At 38.7% G+C, this 24,209-nt stretch overlaps 1 protein-coding gene across 1 annotated transcript in view; it reads right to left on the reverse strand.

Annotated features, from left to right (window-relative positions):
* DCBLD2 (discoidin, CUB and LCCL domain containing 2) overlaps positions 1-23,541 on the reverse strand; it is a 47,029-nt gene extending 23,488 nt beyond the window's left edge. The window contains exons 1-6 of the mRNA XM_062512350.1: positions 23,430-23,541; positions 8,640-8,867; positions 5,206-5,343; positions 3,973-4,024; positions 2,578-2,650; positions 185-318 (exon numbers count right to left, since the gene is read on the reverse strand). Coding sequence (XP_062368334.1) covers positions 185-318; positions 2,578-2,650; positions 3,973-4,024; positions 5,206-5,343; positions 8,640-8,867; positions 23,430-23,541 — 737 coding nt within the window. The remainder of the gene's footprint in view (positions 1-184; positions 319-2,577; positions 2,651-3,972; positions 4,025-5,205; positions 5,344-8,639; positions 8,868-23,429) is intronic.
* Between the last annotated feature and the right edge of the window lie 668 nt (positions 23,542-24,209).

Genomic DNA, 24,209 nt, shown 5'->3' on the forward strand with positions numbered 1-24,209 from the left:
ATTTTTGGTCTAGAGATCAAAGATATTTGGTAAAACAATTACACTACAGCAAAAGTGTGAGAAACTTAAGAGAAGAGAACCTGTCCAGGGAACATATAGCTCCAGGAGCTAAATTAATGCTGCAGTGGGACACTACCAAGACCTAAGGTGCTGAAGATAAGGAAATGATAGGAAATACACTTACACTTTTGAGGTGACATTGTTAGCCAAGGAGCCTTCATAGTACGGAATGCCCTTGCTGATCACAACATTAACTTGACCACCCAGCGTATTTGACACGACGCCTGCGTGAACACCAGCCATACAAAGTGGTGATGACTTGAAGAAGGGAGTGAAAGAAAAATTTCGTACTACTAAGTGAATAAGTTAAACACCGCACCATATATTCTAAATGCTACACTGTCCAGTTACAGTCTTTGTTATTATTACATTAAAATACTATTCTTAGTTAACTGTTATCTTGGTTATTTAGAAACCACTCTTTTTTATTTATTACTGAATTTATAAAAACACAAGAAAGCTCTACATTTCATTGTTTCCTCACCCAGATGTATTTAGAATATAACTGTTGCAATTAAATAACCTCAAACCAACACCAAGGCGAATCAGTCTGAAAAAGCCAGACAGCCAGGCTCAGCCTATAATAAATCATATTAGACAACAGAAGATGTAAATACATAGAAAACCTTTTAATAAAAGAACATTGAAAGTATGTTTATTTATTTTCTCTATTAAGGGGTGATGCACTGCAGATTTTGTAGCTTTTAGCCAAGGGGTTGTATTTTTTATCATAACTTGTGGTTAAACATGGTTTAACCATCCAACACTCTGATCCACATAAAGCCACAGTGATACATGCATACAACTCATCCTAAACATGTCAGTTACCTATGTTGTACAAGTCAGTGGGGATCAGTAATAAAAAATATTTTTGCAGGGTATCATGTTCTTGCCTTCTCTCCTTGGATGACAGAATCTACTAACATATGTCACAGTGACAGTTCCCTGGCTTGCTAACTACACGTAGCTACAGTGAGCAGCACTCATCACACAAAGTCCATCAGGCTTGCACAGATTAAACTCGCTTCTAACAGGTTTGGGACCAGCACAGTTCCCCTTTCCATTAAAGTAAGAGCATGGGATTTTGTAGGAGTTGCAGTTCTCTCCTTCCTGCTCACCAGATGTCAGCAGTGAGAGCTCCGAGCCCTCATGGACTGAACATTAGGGTCATACAGAACAGAATCAAGATTTTGGGTATTTTTTAAAGCAGCAAACAGTTCTCATACATTTGAAAGAGATGCATGAGAAACCTCAACCTGAAACTTGGTCTGAAGTGCTGGACAATTTACTTTCTGCACAGCCTGACTTCTGGGAAATTCTCTGCCTTTTCTGAGTGATAAAGTATACAAAAAGAAAGTCACTGGGTATTTATTTCCTTAAGTTCCCTTAGGAAAAGGTTTTCTTTTCCTCCATAGAAAACAATTATTCCAGATTTTGGCAAAAAACTCACAACAAGCAGAACTCCTACAGATGCTGCAAATTTGTGAGGCATAGAATCAATTTCCTCTTGTTCCTACCTACAAAAATTACCTTGCAGTCATTTAGTGAGGACTCACTGTGGACCAGTACATGTAACACAGTTACACATTGTGGTGACATTTTTACCTGGGGGTGATTGTTTACACAAGTAGCCTGGGATTTACAAATATTTGGCAAAAAAAACCCAGACATGCACATTTTAAGTTTGTATTTAATACTGAAATCTTCAGTTACTAACGTTTTTACATTATCTTACCTCTGTGCTAAATCTAAGGGCTTATTAAAAGAGTATTTTAAGATGAAAACCAGATATTTAATGTAATTTTTTAGCAGACTACTAGCAAAACTATAATCACTTAAAAATAAAGCAAACATCCTCCCAGCCTATGGCAAGTTCATTAATTGACCTTAATTAATTGTTCATTAATTTGCTTTGTAAGCAAAGGCTTACATTAAAACATTACTGTAGAGAGTTTTGCAGTGTTTTAAGTAAACAGGACATGATTAAAGATGCTCATTACTTATTTACAGAACTACTGTTACAGTATTAACTTTGTTTTGCAAACTATTTTATAGCTTATGAGCATAAACAGTATTTCATCTGTCAAGTGTAACAAAAATTAGGATAGCCACTAAGACACTGCTGAAAGAGGCATTATAGTGTCAAAAACAAGAGGACATCATTAAAATAGTCGGTTCTTTCTTCATAAATCTCAATTTCCCAGCCTGATAAAACCAACAAAAAGAAAACAGGTAGTAGAAAAAAACCCCTCTCTTTTGATTGATCCACCCTTCTCTGCAGGACTTAGACAAGTATTTGAGACTCCACTACACCACTCCATTTCTTGGGGATGGCAACATCTGAAGCACCTGCTATTTAGCACCAATGCTAAAAAACGACTACCACGTTGTTCACTTTTGGGAGGTACAAATCCCAGCATCCAGGAAGCACAACCAGTGCCAACAACTACAACTGACTTGTATCATCCATCATGTGTTTTACCAAAATTCACTTGAGTCCATAGTATTTTTACTTACATCTCTGTATCCATGAGGGATAGTGCCTGAAATATCAGCAAAAGGAATCACACATCCAGCTGGACAATACTTGCTGAAAGAGGACAAAATCTCATGTCAGGATATGCATGCACCTACAACGCTGTTACTGTTATAAAAAAATTATGTTTTCCATTTACAATACTGCTATTCACTTTGTAAGTATACCCCCTAACCGAAAAATCAGATCAAAAATACAAGTACACAACAAGAGAACAAACATTCAAAAATGTTTTAAAACAAATCTCAGCTGAAAGTACAGATCCAGTCTCAATATGATGAACTAGTAAAGCCAGCATTTTATAAGACGAATACCACATGGCTACTGTAAATATAAAGTCATATAAGCAACAGCATTAACGAATTTTATTTTATGAACTAGATACCTGTGTATCTATTTGTTTTCCGCCCTTAAATAAAACATCTGAAAAGTAATGCTACTTTGTAACTGCTTTTAGCAATGCTTTGATCATAAAAAAACTGGCCAAATTATCACTAACTCAAAAAGCAAGAGGTAAGACACTAGCGCTTCTAGAGCAAGCCTGTGCTCATGTTCTAGGGCCATTTCATACTGCACACGTGACAATTATTACATCTTCAAGATATAAAAACAAAGTAAACTTATCAACATTTTCACCACAGTTCAGCAACAGGTGAAAACAGGGTTCCATGAAAACAGGGGATTCAGAGACTTTGTCACATGTTGTACTAAGGACAAAACCTACAACTAGAGCCCTATTTTGGAACCTGGGAAAATGAAAGAAAAATGCAAAGATTGTGCTTTGAAATGTTTCATGCTGCCATGGCTTAAGTTCTACAAAAAGTAAGCTTAGACACTTCACAATAGTCTGCAGCTTTAAACATTGCCCTTGCTTTAGATGGAAATGGGGAAGGGGACAACAGGGAAATGACATACTTTCCCCTGCAGAATGTACAGCATTCTATGTCTCCACAGAACCTCATTAATGAGCACCAAACTGTGAAATGGGTTTGTAATTTCTAATACATGTCATCATTTAGTGCTCCTTAGGTAACTGTAATACAAATTTCAATAATTAAGTTGTGTACCTTCTATAATTTATTTATAAAAGCAATATTCTTTCTATGGAAATGAGATATTAGCTCCTATGTGTTAGTGGAAATTAACGAGGTTCTACTGTACACTGCATGTAAAGAACACAAATGGGAGAAACAGGAGAAGGAAGCAGGAGTGCAAATGTCAAAATTCTTCAGCTCCAAGCCTAATTAGTTTGTGTCTCAAGTTCTCTGCATGGCCAATTCTCAAGCTGCATCAGATACATGTAACAAAGCCAATAGAAACACTAAAATCTCTTCATGAAAGAGACTGGGAGGGAAACAGGTAAAAATCAGTCTTACTTGAATTCTGGTTCGGAAAAGTGACTTGCATTGTCTAAACAGGTAATTAAGTCTGGAAAGAAAAAATGTTAGGTCAAGAAGATGATAAAGACAACAAGCTTGGATATGCTTTTTAAAGTGCACAAATACATACATTCAATCTTCTGAGGTTTAAACAAAAGTCTCATAACAAAAAAAACCCCACATTCGTACTAAATTTTCTTGCAACATAATTTGTATTACAGTAGAGCCTTGCTAATTTGTCTGAGTAACTAGGAAATCTAATGAGAATGACACAAGATAATACTCCAAAATTTATTTTCTGTGCAGCCTAATTTTAATTTATAGCTATACTTCAGAGATAAATCAGAGACAGAAACATATGCTCTTTTCATAAAATTAAATTAGTAAGCTAGAGAGACCTGTGTTTTCATCATTTAGTGGTTCTGCAGTGCTGAACCCAAGCACCCACAGAGAACAAATGTTAGAATGCTGTGTCATTTGCATTCATAACTGATACCATACATTTTCCTGCTTCTGTCTGCTGTGTATCAACACATACAGTCCAAAATACAGAGGGTAAAGCATAGAAGACCCTACAAAATGAAAAACTGAAACTCTTTATCTGCTCTTTTTAGAATAACTTCCAGATAGGGTTTTTGCCTTCTGAGGCAGCTGCTGCCACTCCTTAATTTCCTTGCGGACCACGTGTATCACTTGCCTTTACAATGAGTGGGAAGAGATGCAAAACAAATACAGTAACCTCTTTCAGAGCTTAAAAGAACCAAAACCAGGGTAAAAGAAAAAAAAACAAGAAAGAGAAAAAACTAGTCAACAAATTATGTCATTAAAGAGCTAAGGCAGTACAGGATGTTGCTACTGAAATAAAAATTTCCACAAGGTTAGTCTGTATAAAATATATACAGTTTGATAAGAAAACCTGTTAGCTATCTGCCATCTTGACTACTGCTTGAAAAAATGCATTTTGTCCTGAATCTGAAGCAGTTCTTTCATTTATAATAGACAACTGACATTTTTACTCTGCTATTCAAGGTAAGCTTTGATACACTTTCTTTAAAATTACAGCAACTTTTATGCAGGCAGTTGAATTTCCTAGAGAAAGTAATATGAAAAGTGTACTAAATTTTTAGAAGTTAATTTGTGAGAATGTAGGAGTCAATGAATTTGTTCTGTCTTTTACTAGATAGCTCTTATTCTGCCAGCAGAGAAAAATTACCAAATAATTATAAATACCTGATTTGTCAGTGGTTGAATAAGCTGCAAGAAATCCACGTCCAGAAGTATGAATTCCACTCATGAACTGTACTGTGACTTCATTACTTTTTGAAGTAACTAAACCATCCATTTGAAAGCCAAACCCACAGTATTTTCCTGTGGAGAGAAGTAGGAGAACAAATATTGACCCAAAACAATATATATAATAAGCACCTCATTCAATTTCCAGTCTATTATTTCATCTGCAGTGCAGGCTCACTGGTGTGTAGTTCTGCTGTATATTCAGAAGCAAAAAAATGAGCATGACACTAAATAATGTGCTTAGCGACCATTTAAAGCAAACGGCAGACTGTGAGTTCCACATTCATTTTGCCACTGTCAAAGGTCTCTCATACCCCAATACCTGCAAAAAATGTGATCTTATCCCACTCACCTCTAGCCATGCATAACCTCCATAGTCAGAGCTTCAAAGAACATGAGGAATCTCTCAAGCAAATGGATCAAGTTAGGACAGTGAGAAGCATCTACAGAAGCAAACAAGAAAAAAAACCTCTCCTTTTCCCCAGGTAGCTGGAGCACTTCTTCCTCATAGACTCTTCCATGGTTTCTGTCACATACTTTCCTTAATTCTGACAGCAGCAGGTACAGCTCACTGCATTTCAACAGTATCTTATGTAATCATTTCACATCGTAGGTGAGCACCATTAAGATCCATTACCCTTTAGTTCACTTTCTATTTTGTCACACCTAAAAATGTAATGAAGGTTCTGTACCTGGGTACCTCCCTTGCCATACAAAATGAACAAAAATAACACCATTTCAACTGCTGGAATCCACAAATATTGACAGTATTTGCCCTACAAAGTTCTAGAATTGATACCAAGTTACATTAATGGATGAATGGCTGTTAAACAGACCCCAGATAATATGGAATTCTCTAGTCCTACTAACTAGAAATTTTAGTAAAAACACTGACCAGTTAATTATCTAGTTAAGAAAAATATAATCTTTTGTTCTACAGGCTACCTTGATCATTCATTATTGTAGAAACCCTATATAACCCCATTTAAGATTCTGCAGTGGACAAGCAAAGTAGATAATCACCAGCAGTAAATTACATTGCCTCTGTTTCAGCTCATCATTCCACTTTCTTTCCTCATAATGAGTATGTTATCATACTATAAAATAGCAGAAAAAGAGACAAGCCTCCTTTGTCAAATAAAGGCAAATTACAATACTAATGTAGAGGAAGTGGAGTAACATGGTCCTACAGGAATAGTTCTTAAAAATAGAATACAAAATAAATATAATATGTATGTCAATTTCCTTTAAAAAGTGAACTGCACTCCTAAACACTAACAAAATAATTTTTAAAATTTTTAAAATTTAAAATACAAATTCCTATAATTATTCAGAGCTTTCCAGATTTTGCTTATTCAGTTTTTTTTTTTTTTTTTAAACAAATAGTATCTTCTAATAAAAGCCAGAAAAGCTTTTTTGGAAGTTTTGTTTTCAGCCATTGGATCTTGTTCCATGAGCAACCATGATGAGACTCCTCTCAAAACACCATTTAACCCCTTCTTCATGCAAATACACAGCACAAGCCATTTAAATCCAGCTTGGATAAACTCTCCAGTGCTGCCTGCCCCATGGACATACGGCCTTTGACAAACCGTAGAGTGATACACCTAATGATTCATGGCAAGGCATACTATTGAGACTACAAATGATTTTTCTAATTCTTCCCTGGCCTCTTCCCTGATTTTTGTCAATCTTTTAGAAAGCAAGCACTAGGAATGGACAAAGCATGACTGTAGTAATACCTCTGTCAGCTGTATGTGCAGAAGATGTAATATTCCTATTTTGTCAGTACTTATGCACTGAAGGATCCCAAGTGCTTTTGTACAGCAACAGTACAGCAGGAGAGGGAACTCCCATGTCTAAAATAAGTACATCTGACTGCAGATATACAGTGATTTGACTACACTGGAGTCTTAGAAACTCCTCTAGATCTTACTTATATACTAGAGGCAAGTCTAACACTGAGCATTTGAATCTTCATTTGACTTTGTGATAAATACTCCATTTGGAATAAGCACTAGCCCTTAAAAGGTCCATTAGAAACCCTCTGTGTTTATCAATGAACCCACTAACAATTTATTTCTTAATCTAAGCAGCCAAATTTTAAGTAATTTTGTGTTAAAAAAGTATGACTAAATTTCAGATTTTATGCAAAACAAGTATTTTAATGTTAGACTATGTCAGTAGTCTTGAATGGAAAAACATAGGATCTAAGTCCAGATTTCTCCCAAGAAAATTCAAGTCACTGTTTAATCTCTCCAATGTCTGTTGCGTCAAACGTGAAAAAAATCCAAACCCTGCCTCATCTGTATTTGCCACTGGTAACATCACTGTTTGTCCTGTGATTTAATTGATTAAGAGCAGAAAACACACTTTTCCTCAACATACAGTGCTGCTACACTAGCAGCCACAGCTGAAAAGCAAGGGAAACAAATGAAGCAGGAATATACTCGAGCCCATTAAGTCCCTTGTAAAAGTGAGTAATAGACTTATCAGAACTTGACATTTCTTGCCATTTAAGGTATTCAGTGTTTCCTATTTTAGACCAAGTCTGGCTCAACAGCTTCAAGCACATACTTATTTTCACACACACTGACCTACATAACAGTTGGAAAAGAGGGTTAATAAATCTAACACTCCACTAGCCTTTTTAGAAAAAGACTCAATTTATTGGGATCAGCACTTGAATTGCACAAAAAACAGTCCCAGTAATGTAAATCTTTCTCTCTCTCTCTCTCTCTCTCCAAATTAGAGCTTTAGGAAAGAGAAAAAAAAACACATAATAACAGCTAATTTTAGAAAAGGAAGAATGACAATTCATTTTGAGTTTTATGCAAAGTAACTCTAAGAGTCTAAATACCCTATATATACCTTGATGTAGATGATAACATCACACTGCCATTTGAAAAAAACCACTGACTTCTAGTCATGAAATTCTCCTGAAGAGAACAAAAACTAACATTATTAGAAGACGGAGGATATTTGGACTATACACCTATTGAAGCTTGCCATCTTTAATACCACCAAGATGAACAGCTCAAATCAGAGTGAATCCATATAAAAAGAAAGGCATTTCAGGTAAGATATATATATATATAGATACATATTTACTCCTTTTTTATTTTTTAAGCGAAGATACTTCTAGTTTTACAGCTCCCTCTTCACTGCTTACAAGAACTTTGCAAGCTACTAGGAAATGTCAAAGACCCACATTGCAGTGGAGCTTCCTTTGAGAATCTCAAGAATCAAAGATTATTACAGGTGTTGCATTTAACATACAGCTGTTGTTAAAAAGTAACAAAAATACCATCAGTACACTCCAGTTCCATACAAGACAGCAGTTCTCAAACAGTGATAATTAAAGCTCCTACCTATCTCTGTCCTGTTGGGGCCAATGCCATTATGAACTCTGAGGTAACTGGAATGACAGGAATCTGAGTCATCAATATCAAAATCACCAAACTTGAGCTGCACCCGCTGCCCAGGCTTCACACGGATTTCCCACTCACAAACTGTGCTATTGGGAGAGGTCCGGGGGTAGTTTATGGAGGCCAGGGTCCCGCTCTCAGGGCCCAACACAGTGTGTCCACACCCATCACCTAGGAAAGAACAGAAAGAATTCAGCTCCCACATTTATCTTCAAAGCCTCAGATCACACCATACCATACCAACCACGCTCCATTTGCATTTACATGCAAATAACACAGCAATGGTGACAAAATACCACTCAACCACCATTGCCTTTTGCTTAGATTATCATCACAGGTGACCAGAGAGCTGCTACAACTTTCTCAATGAGATGGAAGCCGATCCATAATGACTTAAAAAACAGCATGGACAGTACAGGAAGTGTCCCAGCTATTTCATATTTCCTCAACACCTCAGTACAGAAGGAAACAGGTGCTGAAAAGGAGAGAGAAACCTGATAAAATAAATAATAACAATAAAACAAGAGCACATTGGTTTTACTGAGCTACCATACTCACAACATAATGAAAAAGAAGTAGAAAGCCAATGGACAGCAAATAAAATTTAGCATATTAAATACAGCTCTGACCATTACCAAACTGCTAATATGTTGTTTTCTACTGTACTACTGTTTTAATGCTGCAATTCATTCTTATTTGGAGAACATACTTAATTTTTTGGAATTTGCTGTGACTCCAACCTGGAGCCTTCTACCTAACCTAAATTTAAGTATTAATTTTAAACAGCAATAACAGTACTAAAACTAATTTGTTTAACAAATGGAAAACAATAGCACAAATTGTGTATTGTCAGTATTAAATTATAAAGAGCAAACTGATAAATTCAATTACTCAACAGCTAGACATGCATCTTCCCCGGAATGTAGCACAAAAAGTGTATTTCTGTGCTGGTTTAGGAATGTGAATGCTCTTAGAGTAACATTCACAATGATCACCATGATTCCTATTGATAGAAATTTGTTTTGACAGCTGAAAATGTTTCATATTACTCAGTAATATGTGTAGCTCCTCTACTAAAGATGAAAAGGTACGCTGAGCTTTAGGTACAAAAACTGTACACATACTTAAGAATTTTATATAAATTTCAAAATTCTTAAATGTTTTACATGTGAGACTGAGTGGAAAAGTAAGTCCAATACGCTGAAGTAATGTAGAAAAAACAAACCCCCGTGATTAAATTAACTAGGTCTGACTAATCTGTTTGCAAACACACCTAACTTCTGCTAAGAAAAACTGTTCTCCTTATAATCTGAGCACATTAAGGATAGCTGAATGTTATAAAAGCTAAAGTACTGCTAATATGCACATCATTATAAATTATAAACAGATGCAGATGCAAACTGCAGCTATTTATCTTGCTAGCAGTATGGAATGAAAATGATACATCCTTGGAAAAGTTAACTGTATTTCTGCTTAGTAAAATCAAAACTTATATTTGTGAAGCTGTTCTTCAGCCATGCTTTCATTAATGCAATTTGATTTAAAACACTTTGTTCTATCCCGTGGCAAATATTATTTCCATTTGGATGACATCCGATAAATTACTCTTCTAAGTTAGAGTTTTTCTAACACGAAACACCACTGTTCAACATTACAACGAGGTAACTTAAACTGCATGTTTTACATATCATTATAATCATGGTTTCTTTAAAAAGGAATGTTATAAACCTAAGAAAAGTGAAAGCTTTCTTATGCAGAGCCTGTATGGCCTTGGTTTATTAGCTACTAAGCATTCAAATGTCAGATTTCTGATTAGTCTTAATATGCTAACACTTAACAATAAAGGATTCCTGTTCTAATAAAATGGCTTTTCACAACCAAATACTCACACATTTCAAAATGCATGGAATTTATTATATTAACAACAACAACAAATATATTTATGGTGATACATGGGGTTAGCATTTCAAAATTCTTTACATTGCAGATATAAAAATAATTATCAACATAAGCAACAGTCAGGTTTAGGTTACGTCCTAAACAAAACCAATGAGCCATTAACCAGTTCTGTGCTCTTCCTGTCCCATGATGGGGTAAGCAACTGCTTATTCATTCATAGATTAAAAATACTCTGCACATACACTGACACAGTGGCCCTTTGAATGTGCAATCATAGTAGCATCCCCCTGTATGGGCAGATACACTGTTCTGAGTGCATTTTAAGGAAAATAAAAATCCCTGCATGAACTATAATGCTCAGAAGTTAATTATTTCTCATTTCAATAGGCCAGGTACTGCAATGCAGTCACCACACAAATACTATTTTTTAAAACTGGGAATACCAACAAAGCACATGATTCTGTATCTTTGATTCTTTCCTATGTCTTGGCATCTTAAGCCTATGCTGCCAGAAATAAGAGACAAGGGAAAGCCTGGGTCTCCTCTTTGACCCAAAATGTACTTAAACTGTAAATTTCTCCAGTTAAAAGTAGAAAAGACCATGCCTAACATTCATTTAAACACTTCTCTCTGCTAGTTTGCTGTTCAGCTATCTCAAGCCTGAAACAATATCTGCACTGTGCATGATAAACGGCACAGGTTTCTGATGAGAAAAGTAAAAACTCCAAAACATATTTAGGTGAGAAAATGCAAATAAAATATTTTAAGTTTTAAAAAGACATTGATACTTTTCTTTTGAAGACACGTCACTTTAAAAATGTCAACATTACCCCCTGTAGTTTGGAACAATGTCTTGTTTCCCATGGCTAGAAAGAAAAACTTTCTAATTTGCTTCACACAATTTAATAGAAACGTCAATCTCAAAACTCCCTTTTGTCGCAGGTTTTCTTAAAAACATGAGAGAAAAAATACTCCTCTATCCCTGTTAAAAAACCTGCTGCCAAATCATACTAGAAAGGTAGGGAAAGGAAAAACAGTTGTGCTGAATTGCAACATCTTCCTATGGAGTAAATTTTTAAAAGTAGTTCGTTCTGAAAAGACATTTTAGATATTTTTATTGTATTTCACTTATGTTAATGGCAACAGAAATGCCAGACACTTAATGCCTGAAGAACTTGAAGATTTCCATGGCATATACAGTCTGCCAAGGGCAGCAGCATCACTCATGAGCTATTTGGAAAATTTTAAAAATCACAATTCCAGTGAAATTTGCAGAACAATGAACCCACATCTTGTTGTATTGGCACTATAAAAGGGCAGTTCTTGAGCCTCTCCATATAACATGGTGCTTCATCATTTCTGCCACACTTCCTTAAACATCACTGATGAACTCCAGAGACACATACACACATCCAGCATCAGTGGAGCAATCTGCAATACTCAGCAACTTCTCCAAGAAAAAGTACAGTTCTTTTCACTGTGGCAGGATATATAGAACAGTATTCACTTCATTCACCTGCAAGTCATTAAGTGACACAGAATCTTTTGGTTCTGTTAATCTGTGAGAGTGGAGTATCTGAGAACAGGTGGAAGAGACATCAATTCCATAACCAATTATGCCTGGATGGACTGACAACCTTTGTTGTCAGCACAGAGCTGAACAAGTCTCCTGCTTTCTTTCAGACTTATGTCACATCACAAGCCTCCTACTCTTGCAGTATAGATAAAGCTGTTTGTAGAAGCACTGAATCACTTGTGTGCATACTTCACACCTGACACTTGGAGAGGCTGCAGATGTGCATCCAATTTCACATGTCCTGGGGACCAAGTTCACAGCAAAGAGGAAAAGCTCAGCTCTTCACCAAAATTTGTGTTAGAAACAAGAGCACCTCTTAAGTAGCTGGCAGAGGAAGGAAGACTGCTGCCATCAGGAAAACGATCCATCTCTTCTGTATATGCAGCTTTACTATCATCCTCTCTGGAACTCCAGTCTTAGCCTTCAGCCACTGAATTTCATACTAAAGAGTAACACTTAGGAATCCTAAATTTAGCATCCAAAATATGATAACATTTTAAAATAAATTATCAAAAATTATTAAGTTGTCAGAGCAGGTAAGACGTGCTTTCTCTGCTGTCATGTACTAATTGAACTGACTACTTCATAAGAACAGAGACACATCAGCGGTGTGAGACTGCTGCAGAGTTTTTACTTACTGATGCCAGGGGAACAATGAAAGTCCCCAGGGACAGCTATAACTTGCTTACGTAGTATGTTGGCAAAAGGAGGCTACAAATACAGGCTAGGCATGGTGCAAAGTGATTTACATGAGGAGTCTGTGAGAGGACTGCGTGCTCAATGGTACATAATGCAGAAGCCCCTCTGATCTGCTGCCCAGGCTGACTCACAGTGACAGCTCAAGCTCTATGTCTTTGTTTGGCTGGCACATGCAGCTGGCCCACTTCCCAGAACACAGCATTTACTTTGCAATCTGCACCAAGACTTTCTTAAAAATAAACACTGCTGTGATTAAGTGCTTTAAGTGCTACACAGATGATAAATAAATGAAAAATAACACATAGACGGTCATGCAAAACACTATGAGAATAGGCAACAGTCACGGTCAGAATAGACTTCAAACCTCCTGGAAGATCTTCAAACTCCTCACCACACTAGGACCATATGAAATTTTACAAGCCTCACACATGTCAACTAAGAGGCAAAAAGTTCTCCAATCATACCAATAAGTCACATGCTAAATTAACACTACACTCAACACTTCCTCCTTTCCTTTTCCAGTTCATAAATGAGACTGCACAGCCTAAGCTGCAGATCCATGGTGGCAGCACCATCTTATCTCTCATGAGCAGCTGCCCCTTCCTCCACCCAGTGCCAGCCAGTGCTCACTGTACCCCTGTTGGGCTGTACCCCATTTCTGAGCTCAGGCTCCCATCCCAGCTGCTGTCTGCTGGGCGAGAGATGGGTACAGCCCACCAGCCACTGGAGTCTGAACAATGCAGAGGATGCAAGGTAGGGACAGGGAGCAGCCAGCAGCAGCCAGGTAAGAATAGCTTTTGGCACCATGGAATCAACAGAAGCTGGCAGAGAGGAAGCTCCTGGTTTGAGTACCTGAACAGAAAAAGTGTGGAGGCTTTCAAAAATAAAACTTTAAAACACAGTTGTCACTGAAAACCTCAGAATACAGGTGTCATTATTTGCACCCCACAGCTGCACCAAAATCAGAGACGTGAAATATATTTCCTAACCCTCTTTAAAGGTTGTCATCCAACTGATCAAACAGTCCCACTCCACATCAGTGCACCTGCAATTCTTTCTCCCAGTGTAGGTGGCATACAGCATCAATTTAATTTCTAACATTAATTTTCTAATCCAATTTCAATACTACAACAGGGACTGTCTGGAGTTTCCCTGTTTTGAATGACTTGCCTTCATTCCAGCATTGCAAAATTTAATATAAAATTTAATATACAATCTGTTCTAAAAGGCACTTCATTCCTAACTTTGCCCTACAGATATTCTCTTAAAACAAAGATATTTTCACACTTTTGACCCTCTATGAATACAACCAATAAAATATTTATGTACTACATTTTGTACTACTGCATAACAAGATGATGAACTATGAATATGACAGCAAATTTAAATGTTTGAGTCACCATTTTTTAAGTGCCAGATTTATCATAAAAAGTATAGTGAGAGCATGTAGGAAGTCAGCGTGTGAAGCTTCAGTAAAGGTTATCTGTGAACTTTAAGCCTGCCCATCAGCTTTGCTGTACCTTCTTCACAACAAGCTGAAAATTATGCCTTGTGTAGTAGGACTGGAGAGCTTGAAAACATATCTTTGAAAATTAAGATATAAAGTAATGCAAATCCTTTATTTGAAATTTTCAACTATACTTGGGAAAAAAGACAAAAACTGATAATCACTAGACTTAGTACACAAGTGTTCAAAAGCATTCAATTGAATGCATTCCTCTTTCCTCCCTTGTGATAGTGAGATGTACTTTGACACCTGTACACAACTGCATAAAAATAGAATTGAACAGATAATGTGGTTTAGGGCTAATTTTATCATGAAACTCAGAGATTTGTCAATGAAAATTTAAGCACCAGTGGCTTCTTTCTACCACACGGAACAAGGCAAGATGTTTTTTTCTCTATCTTAACCATTCTGGAGCAAAGTTAAAATAACCAGATATGGGTTTTAACTGGCTACAGTCCTGCTGAAGATGCAACAGCTGCCAGCTGTGGGGTCCTGCAGGCAAGCATACATGCACAACACACTCAGCATACATGCTATATCTCCGTGGTACACTATCCCCTCACAGGCAAAAGCTCTGAACTCTGAGGAGTAACCAAAATTACACAGAAATTGCAAAATTGCACCACTGTAATTTCTCTTTCCCTCACAATACTGAGGATCTTTCACCTGCCTCACTTCTGTGAGGCTTCTCTCCAGAAAAATAAACAAACATGTTTGCATGCAGGTATCTATGTAAGTAGCTTGTCTTGCCAAGTCTAATTAAAACACTTCACACATCCTATTTTTAATTTTATATTGGGGTCAAACTGAAGAGAGCTGTGGCACAAAAGCTAAAACAGTTCAGTGTTATCCTTCAACATTGAAAGCTGCAACTGGGCATTGAAACAGCTACTCCTTCTACTCCAAGAATGTGCAATGAAGAGACCTGAAAGATTTCCTCTTCAAAGCTATGGAACATTTGAGGTCTTATGATGGTCCAGTCTAAGTTTAGGAAAACCACAAAGGGATCACTGAATAGGAGGAGAAAATGGTACTCAGGGATGAAAAGTACTTATCCTTTTGCAAATCTGAAATAATTTTACCATTTATATACAAACATTGATTAAATGCCAGGTCACAATAAACAGTATTAGTGTGATGAATGACATCATCACTCTGGGAAGCATTTACACCATCCTCCTGTTTAGAAACCATGACAGAAGAATTATCTGCTCACAACCATTTTCAGAAGCATGTCAAGCTTTTCAAGTTCCCTTTTCCACCATTAATAGTATTCACAAGGATGTATCAAACTATTACCTCTGACAGCACTTAGAGAAGCAAGAAAATCAGAGGGGTTGGCTTTAAGAAGTGGTTCTATCAGAAAAACCATTTTGGGGGAAAAAAATTCTGAAAGAGAATCCATGTGACCTCATGCACAATCCATCAAATTCCAGCAAGACTGAGAATCCAAAGATGAGTAGCTGGCAAGGATGGTCATTCTGATGGATACTATTCCAATCCTAGATAACAAAACCACTTGCCTGAGCTAAAAGTATATCTGGAAAACTTGAAGATCTGGGAGGAAGATTTTGAGGGGTGATTAACAAGTAAAAATGTAAAGTGGGAAGAGGAGTGTTTAATAAAGCGTATAGATGATCTGACAATCTGACAATCTGACTGATTTTATTTCCACTTTTCAGTTCATAAATGATGCATGATCAATGGAATGTGGTTAAAAGGCAGTCTCCTGTGATTAGCTGAATTGAGTTGTTGCATCATGAAGAACGCTAAAATGTTATACACTAGTTGAAAACTTTTACTGAAAAATGTTAACAAAATCAAAGATACCCACACAGAACAACAACCAAAAAAATCTTAAAAGAGATGTTTGTTCTTAATACTATAATTAACAAAACCACTGTGATACAGTTTTGCCAATGAAACGCAAACTCTGGCATTAACAAAATGCCAGAGAAATATTTCTTTAAAAAACCAAAAAAATAAAAAACAAAAACAAAAACCCCTCAGACTCTCTCTTTCAAAAATAAAAAAGCAGCAAGTTTGAACCTGTCTGATCCTAATTTATAAGTAATTTTACACAATGATGGTTTCATAGTGTACTGAAGAACAGAAAGGCCTTTAAAGGCCTTGATTTCTTGTACATCTTGACTACTTAAGAGTTGGCTAGTCACTATTCTAAGGGGAATTCAGGAAGTTGCATTAAATTTCTTTCCAGAAAGTTTTCAGACTTGAGCAAAGGCATCTTGAGAAAGAGACTTTTAAACTATTTCTAAAGCTAGCATGCTCTAAACACCTGGAGAAGAAAACAAATAAACAAAATACAAAAGTAACTCTCCACCCCATCTGTTTCCAAGACTTTCTTAAAAACACACCTACTGGTGTGCCAAGAATGACACAACTGAATTCACAAAATTGTTTCAGCTTCCACATAAACAGTCCCCATTTACACATATTCTGCTTCCAAGGAAGCCTTATTCGTCAAAATAATGTACTTTTTTAGAAGCAATTGCCAATAGCTGCTAAGAATCCTCACACTTCAAAAGGTTTGTGGACTTGCATTTCACATTGCTATTGCAAAAATATTCCAGTTGTTTTATAGCTAGAGAGGTCAACGCAAATCACAGTCTCACTGCAAACTTGGAACAAAATATTTAGAAGTATGAGTTGTCACTTGCTGCAAAGATAAAAACACATACGCTTGATTTTCAGGATGCAACTAAACCCACCAAAATCAAAGAGAACTAATCACTGAACTTCAGTATCCACCAGCTGTGCTGGTCCAAACCTTACAGACTGCTAATTCACTGAATATTATTTTTATTTTAGAATTGGCCGAGAAAAAAGAATAAAACCCAAACAGAGGTGACAACTCCAAACAGAGAGATTTTGAAGAAATGCCAACAGGAAGCATGCAATGCCAAAAGCAGTACCAAGTGACTGTGTTACAATTCCATGATCCAACTGATTGAAATACTGAGACAGCTAAACAAATATGAACTATCTGCTTCAATTTCATTATTTGAGGAGTTTAGCAACCACAGAGAAATGTTATCCTCTTACAACTCTTCACCAAGGGAAAACTAAGTGGTCATGCAAGGAAACACCAGAAATTACATGCCTGAAAAGAAAGCACAGGTTAAATGCTTACCCATTCAAGGGCTGGTGTTTGGGTTTTTGGGGGCTTTTTATTCAGACACTAGACAAAAAAATGCATCAACCAGAAGCTATTTTCAAAATGAGTGTTATTCTGTGGTCCAAAGGTCAAGACACTATCAGATTTTCAAGTATAATTTTTGTTTCAAATAATACAAAGTGTTTGGTTTTAAAGCAACAAGCTCAGACAATGAATAGCACAGCTCAAGCTGTTTGCCTCCAGTAATGGATGGCATAGGATGTAGCAAAATTTGGTATTTCATAGTCTTACTGCATAAATAAACAAGCTTTACAGATAACAACCCACCACTGTATAAGAAAACGTCAGGACTGAATATTTTATCATAATGCAAGTTGCCACATGCCTTCTACATCAATGCTACTCCTGCTCTCCCTCTCTACCTCCCCGAACTTCAGTTTAGTAACCAATCCACACTATGCTTGGACAATGTTTTCAAATTTTAAATAAAAGGACCCTAAATATTCTGTAATATTTGACTTAAGAGAAATTAATCTAAAAGCAACTCAGTCAGAAAATGCAGGAGGAAAAGGAAATACTTTGACTACAAAACAAATTCCAGGTTTCCCCAAAGCACAGGGTGCGGTTATAAGAGTGGGAGTGACAAACAACAGCTTTTTTGAAAGCCTTTCAAAATATGGATGAAATAACCAATATAGAAACATTTCACAATATGCTGAGCAGCAATTCCAACAAAGACTGCATTTGAACTGATGACTATCTGAGCTATGAAAGCTGATGCATTCAAGGTAGCCTTTAACCAGCTGATGACTGAAACTACACAGAGCAGCAGTGATCTCATTAAAAACCTAATGCATAATTTCCCAGCATAAAGCAGGTTGGCAGAATTGCAGAGAAAGGAGATATTTATTTTTCTCTTATATGAATAACATAAGAAAACACTCCCAAAAATCTTGAAAGCCAAATATCTCTATTCACTAGCAGGAAAATAATTTTCCTAAACACTGCACTAACGTGCTGGAAGGTTGGCTTAAGATGCACACAGTAACAGCATACAAGCTTCTCATTTACCCTGCTTTGTTAACACCAGCCCAGATGCTTGATTTTTATAGCCACACGCATACAGTTACATATATAAAACCAAATGCACCGTACTGCTTAAATCCAAAACACAGTACATTCTTATGAGGGCTCCAAAGGACATTTACACAAAGGAGTGATTCCTGCATTCTTTACAGGAACGGATGAGGTAACACAATCTCAACAGGCTCCCAGATGAGCTGGGCTGAATCAAGCCAGTACTGGGAGGCACCCTCCCAGAAAAGATGCTCTGCAGAACCACATATCCACTTCAAGTAAGGCTCATTAAGGGGAGGAAAAATAACATTGCTGAGCTTCTTCTTTTCAAAAGCAAAGAATATTCACTCTTTTTAGGTCTGTATTTCCAGTATCAGCTCACTTCCCTACAAGAACAGCATTCCTCCACAAAATTCTTTATGGCACCGTTCCTTCTCTCTATATCCATCTTCAAGGTGCAACGCTGGGAAGTTAAAAAGAGCATCAGAAAACCTGAATAAACCCACCCTAACTTTAAGTCCTGGTCTCGAAAAATTCTTCCATACTTCTCAACAGAGGGATGAAAGGGATTTGCCTCAGCAGTCCTGCCTAAATAGTACCAATCCCTGAATCCTCAAGCTGCATAACTGCACCTTCAAAACACTCTGCACTCTTAAATAAAGCTCTCACATTAAAAAAGCAAAGCAGTTCATTAAAGCACTGCCCTCCTCCTCATAAAATATTTAATCTGATGTCAATTTGAGGGACAATAAATCTCTCATGCAAAGATCTGAAGGTCTTTTTAATCAAAATAATTCCTTTCGGGTTTGGCTGCAACTCCCTACCTTCAGATTAGCCCAACCAAGGAGAATGGATACAAAGGGCAGTTAGACACCACCCAATCTAATTTAGCAAGAATAGAAACTGGCACTTGTGTGCAAGGCAGCACATGGCAATAGCTCATGTGACAGAAGGCTTTGTGGCAGTGCTTTGTATTCAGGTGCCCAGAGATCTCTTCAGCAGGAAAAGACACACCTGCAGTGGGCTACCCTGCCAGCTGGAACCCTTGCCAGCCCCTGTTATAGTAGGAAATACTCTCATCCAGGACGCTGAGGGAGAAGCTGCAGTGTCTCTCCATCTTGGTCAGCCACTGGATATATGAAGTTAGAGCCATCTTCTCTTTGCCTGAATCCTTCTCCCCACACTACACCTGATGGCTCAACAGCTGCCCAATTCTAGACTAGCCACAGTCAGAGCCACCACTGCCTACTGCCCTGCAGGAGGGACAAGCAGAGGTGAGACCAGGAGTGCTGCAGAGAGGAGAGCACACCGAGGAACTGAAGAGAAACAAGGAACTCACAAATGATTCACAAATACTGCGGCTGAGTCCCTGAACACAAAGCCATGGAAAACCATTTCATGAAGCTCAATGTGCACAGAGCCATGAGTTCCTTCACTTCATTTTTCAGATGACAATAACTCAGTACCAGACATTCGAAAATTATTTTTCCCTGCTACACCAAAGTAAACATTTTTAAGCAAAGCATAATTTTAAGCTAAGTGGTGAATCACATTTTTGCACTTTCTTCAATGAGGCTTGAGCATATAACATCCTGATGGGCTGCTATTTGTTTAGAACAAAATGTGGGAATCACATTCAAAAAGAAGCATCCAGCACTACTGTTTTTTAAAGACTGCAAATAAATCTACTTCAAGTCACTGGGGAATCAGTTTCAGAATAAAAGGTTCCTTTTAACTTTAGGCACTTTCTCCCAGTTTTACAGGTACATTGGTATCCACTAGGAATCCCAACAGATGGCTACCAAGCTAGTTTGTGTGGTAACATAGTTCTTGCTCTACAGACCCTAAAAGCTTCATACCTTCAGAAATACTGACACATTATTCAACTTCTCCTTTGATGACAGCTAAGCAATCATTCCTCCTGTAGCTGCGTTTTTCTAAACAAAAAAAACAAAAAGGTTAAACTTAGCTAATGAACAGGCCATACTAAATTTATGTCAATACCTAAACATCTGCTACGAGCAATGTTTCTCAAAATGCAATCCACAAAGAGCAAGAAGCTTAGCTGCTGGCTTGCTTTTATTCACACCTGCCTAATTACATGAAAAACAAGCAAACAAACAAATAAACAAAACTCTAAGTATTTTTCAAATACCAATTTCCTTGCAACCAGGAGCTAGATTCCCTAAACAACTGTTTCAAAAACCACAAGAGCTGACTTGCACAACCATTAGCTAGACAGTCCCCAAGGCACGAGATTATGAAATGCAGTACAGGACACTTCTGAAGGTGCTAGAGCTAATAAAAAATGCTCATAATCTTCAAGCACAGCAGTACACTCAAGTTTAAGACCTTGATCAAGGAATTCTGAATTATATACACTGAATGATTTTAAATATCATAGACTGAAAAAAATTCCACTTGAATCCTACATAATACAGCGGGCTACTGTGAAAAACATATTCACCATAGCAATACCTGCACTTTTTCATTTCTCAGTTTGCTGCTGTCTGAAAGGAGCACCATTTTGACCCAATACTAAAAACAAGCTTCATGTTGACCAAAAGAATATTATTTTAAAATCAGTTCATACCAGGAAGGTGCTCTATAAAAAAGCATGTGAGAAATGAAAACATTATCTTCAGTAAAAGATTTAAATACTATGTTATATGCGAGGCTTAGAGCTACTGAATAGTAGAAAGGAAAATGAAAAATTGCTTATTAACAGAGGATCAGCCTCTCCAACATAATTAATGAGGCTAGGCTCCTACACAGTATCACTCACTGTACTTTTATAAAAAAGCTTAAAAGCAACTTTAATGTGGAATTCCCCAAGTCTTGGTTATTTTCGTTGTCAATCAAGATACTCTCTTAGAAGCCTGTTCACATATTTAATGCCCTAATTGAGTAATAACTTTGTGCAGACCTTCAAGAACTAGACAGCAGCTTCATTTCTATATGGGACTCCTTATCCAAACTAGAATTATGTCAGCATTTAGAGGTATAGGATATGGGCTTCACAACCTTCTCTGGAATAAGATAAATGAAAATATTGTGGCCAGGAAACAGTCCCTCACTAGCAGAACTCTTCTTATAAGCTCTAGCAGTTTCTCATATTAAAGCATTGCATTTGAGAACACCAGAGTTCCTCACCTCAAAACATGCTCTACTTTTTGTTAGCAAATAAAATGAAGCTTGTCAATAAATAGGTTCCCCTCCTGCTCAAGAGGAGACTTCTGAGCAAACTTTAAGCATTAACTAGGGAAACACTGCAAATTGAAATTCTGGGTAGCTCCTCAGCAGCACTTTCCCAAAGTACAGAAAGATAAAGTTTCACACATACTTAAAAGCCTGCCGTCCTCGGTCCTCACCCTGGCAAGCGCCACTTCTTGCTGGATGGTCCCACCCCCTCTAACACACCTCTGACTACTCAGTGACCCAATTCGACTCAAGCATCTGCAGGTAAATTATGACCCTTTTCCTACCCCCACAGTTATTTCAATTTTCATCTAGAATAACAGACTGCTCACCAAAAGGTCAGACAAGTGTCCGGTCAGCACAAGCATGATGCTCCTACAATATGAACTAACACCTTGCTGCTGTCTGCCTTATCCAGCAGCAACCTTCAAAAGATGAAATGTTAAGACAGCCCAACTTCCTCTCAAAAGCAAATGGGTCTTCTACAGATCCATTATAAATTACAAGAAAACAATCCCATCTTAAGCTGCAAAATGCTTATTAGCATTAGTTTTGTACGTGTATTGGAACATACTTAAATGCAGTTAGCTGGAAATAAGAGGAAAAAGTTAAGTCCACACAAATACCTTGCTCTATGAATACATCACTGAACTTCTCCCATTCAATTAATTTAAACTAATTAGTTAAATGTTTAATTTAGATGCAAAAACAGTAGAGTGGATATAGCTCCTATTCGATTTGTGCATTTAAATTCAGCATTTCTGAAATTCAACCACATTTTCATCTCCGAGATGGAAAGGAGAAAATTATGTGACAATTTGAAACAGTTTCTGAGAAGATCAGTTTCTAAAACGATTTAAGACCAGTGCAAGAAACAAATGGAATTGGAAACCACAAAATTAATATTCCCAAACCCAGAAGCGAGTTTCAAGATGCTGTCAAAACACTCTCCCACCACTCTGTCCCAAGAACATGATCAAAGTGACAGTCACAGTGGCATCCTCTGATCTTCCGCCATGAATTGACCAAACTGTGCCTCCTAATTTTCACAGTGCTAAAGCCTGCTAATTAATTCCACCCGAAGAGGAGAAATCTCGTCGATTTCTCTAAACACAAAAAAACTCCAAAAAGAACAACGCCTACTACCCGTCACGCGTTCCGGATAAGCACCCCTATACACACTTCTGCATACTCTTGGGCGAGTGTAAGTTTATTTTCACAGCAAGCAGAATCTCCCCTGGCGCACACCGAACACTTCGCAGCCTGCAGGGCGGAGTCACCCCAAGCCCCATACAGCCCCTGCCCGGTCCCCGTGCCCCCGTCTGCCTCCACAGCCCCGGCTCCCTGCCCAGCCCCGGCCGCGCCCCCCCGGGTGAAGCCCTCCGGCCGCCAGCTCTCCCTGGGAGTGCGGGAGCGGCGACGAAGAAAACGTTTCTTGTTTAGTTTTTGGTTTGCATTTTTTCTCCCCTTTCTCCAAAACGGGGCTCTTCTCGACTTTTGTTGGCCAAGGAGGGGACAGGTTCGGCGTGCAGGGCCACATGCCAAGGGTTCCCTCTACAAACAGCAGAGCCCCGGAGGGTTGGTTTCCCTCCCCCGGCCGCCGGGGCTGCGGGGCTCGCCCGCCGCCGCTCTCGCACCCACCTTTCTGCGCCTCGGTGCCCCGCAGCAGCAGCAAGAGGAGGAGAAGGCTGGGGCGGAGCAGCGAGGCCGCCCGCCGGGTCCCCGCGGGGAGAGGCCGCCCCGGGCTCACCATGCCCCGCCGCGTGGCCGGCGCGCCCGGCGGTCCCAGGGCATCGCGGGCTGCGGGGCGGCCGCGCCGGGCCGCGTCTGAGCCCTGAGCGCCGGCCAGCCCGCCCGTCCCCCGCGGCCGCCCAACCACTTCCGGGGGCGCGGCGGGGCCGCCCTTCTTCCTGCCGCCCCCTCCGCCGCGCTCGGCAGGCCCCAGGGGCCGCGGAGCCCCGCGAGGCGGCTGCGGTGCGGCCCCGCCGAGCCAAGCGTGGGGGCCCCTCCACTCCCGGCCCGAGCCGCGCCCTCCCGGGCGGCCTGCCCGGGGCTTATGGCCCCGGGATCGAGTACCCGGGAGCCAGCCCCTGAATTCTCGCTCTGTTCCACCTCTGCCCTTCTCTGCGAGCTGGCTAGGAGTATTTAACATTTTTGAGCCTTTTTCCCCCTCCCAAGTAGAGATTAAGGCAAAATTTCTGGGAAAAACCGGAACAGAAGTCCTTGGAAACACGACTATTGCTGTTGTTAATAGAAAGGGTAACCTGGTGTCGTAGCGCTCCACACGCAATTGTGAATTCAGCTCTAGATGTAGAAGAGTTTGCTTGGCTATGAGGTCCCAAGCCATTGCAGCTTTAGCCCTTATCCCCCAGATTTTGAACATGCACCATGTGTGACTGGAGAACTTTCCCTAAAGACTGA

Source organism: Cinclus cinclus, chromosome 2 (assembly GCF_963662255.1).
Source record: "Cinclus cinclus chromosome 2, bCinCin1.1, whole genome shotgun sequence".
NCBI classification, from domain to species: domain Eukaryota; kingdom Metazoa; phylum Chordata; class Aves; order Passeriformes; family Cinclidae; genus Cinclus; species Cinclus cinclus.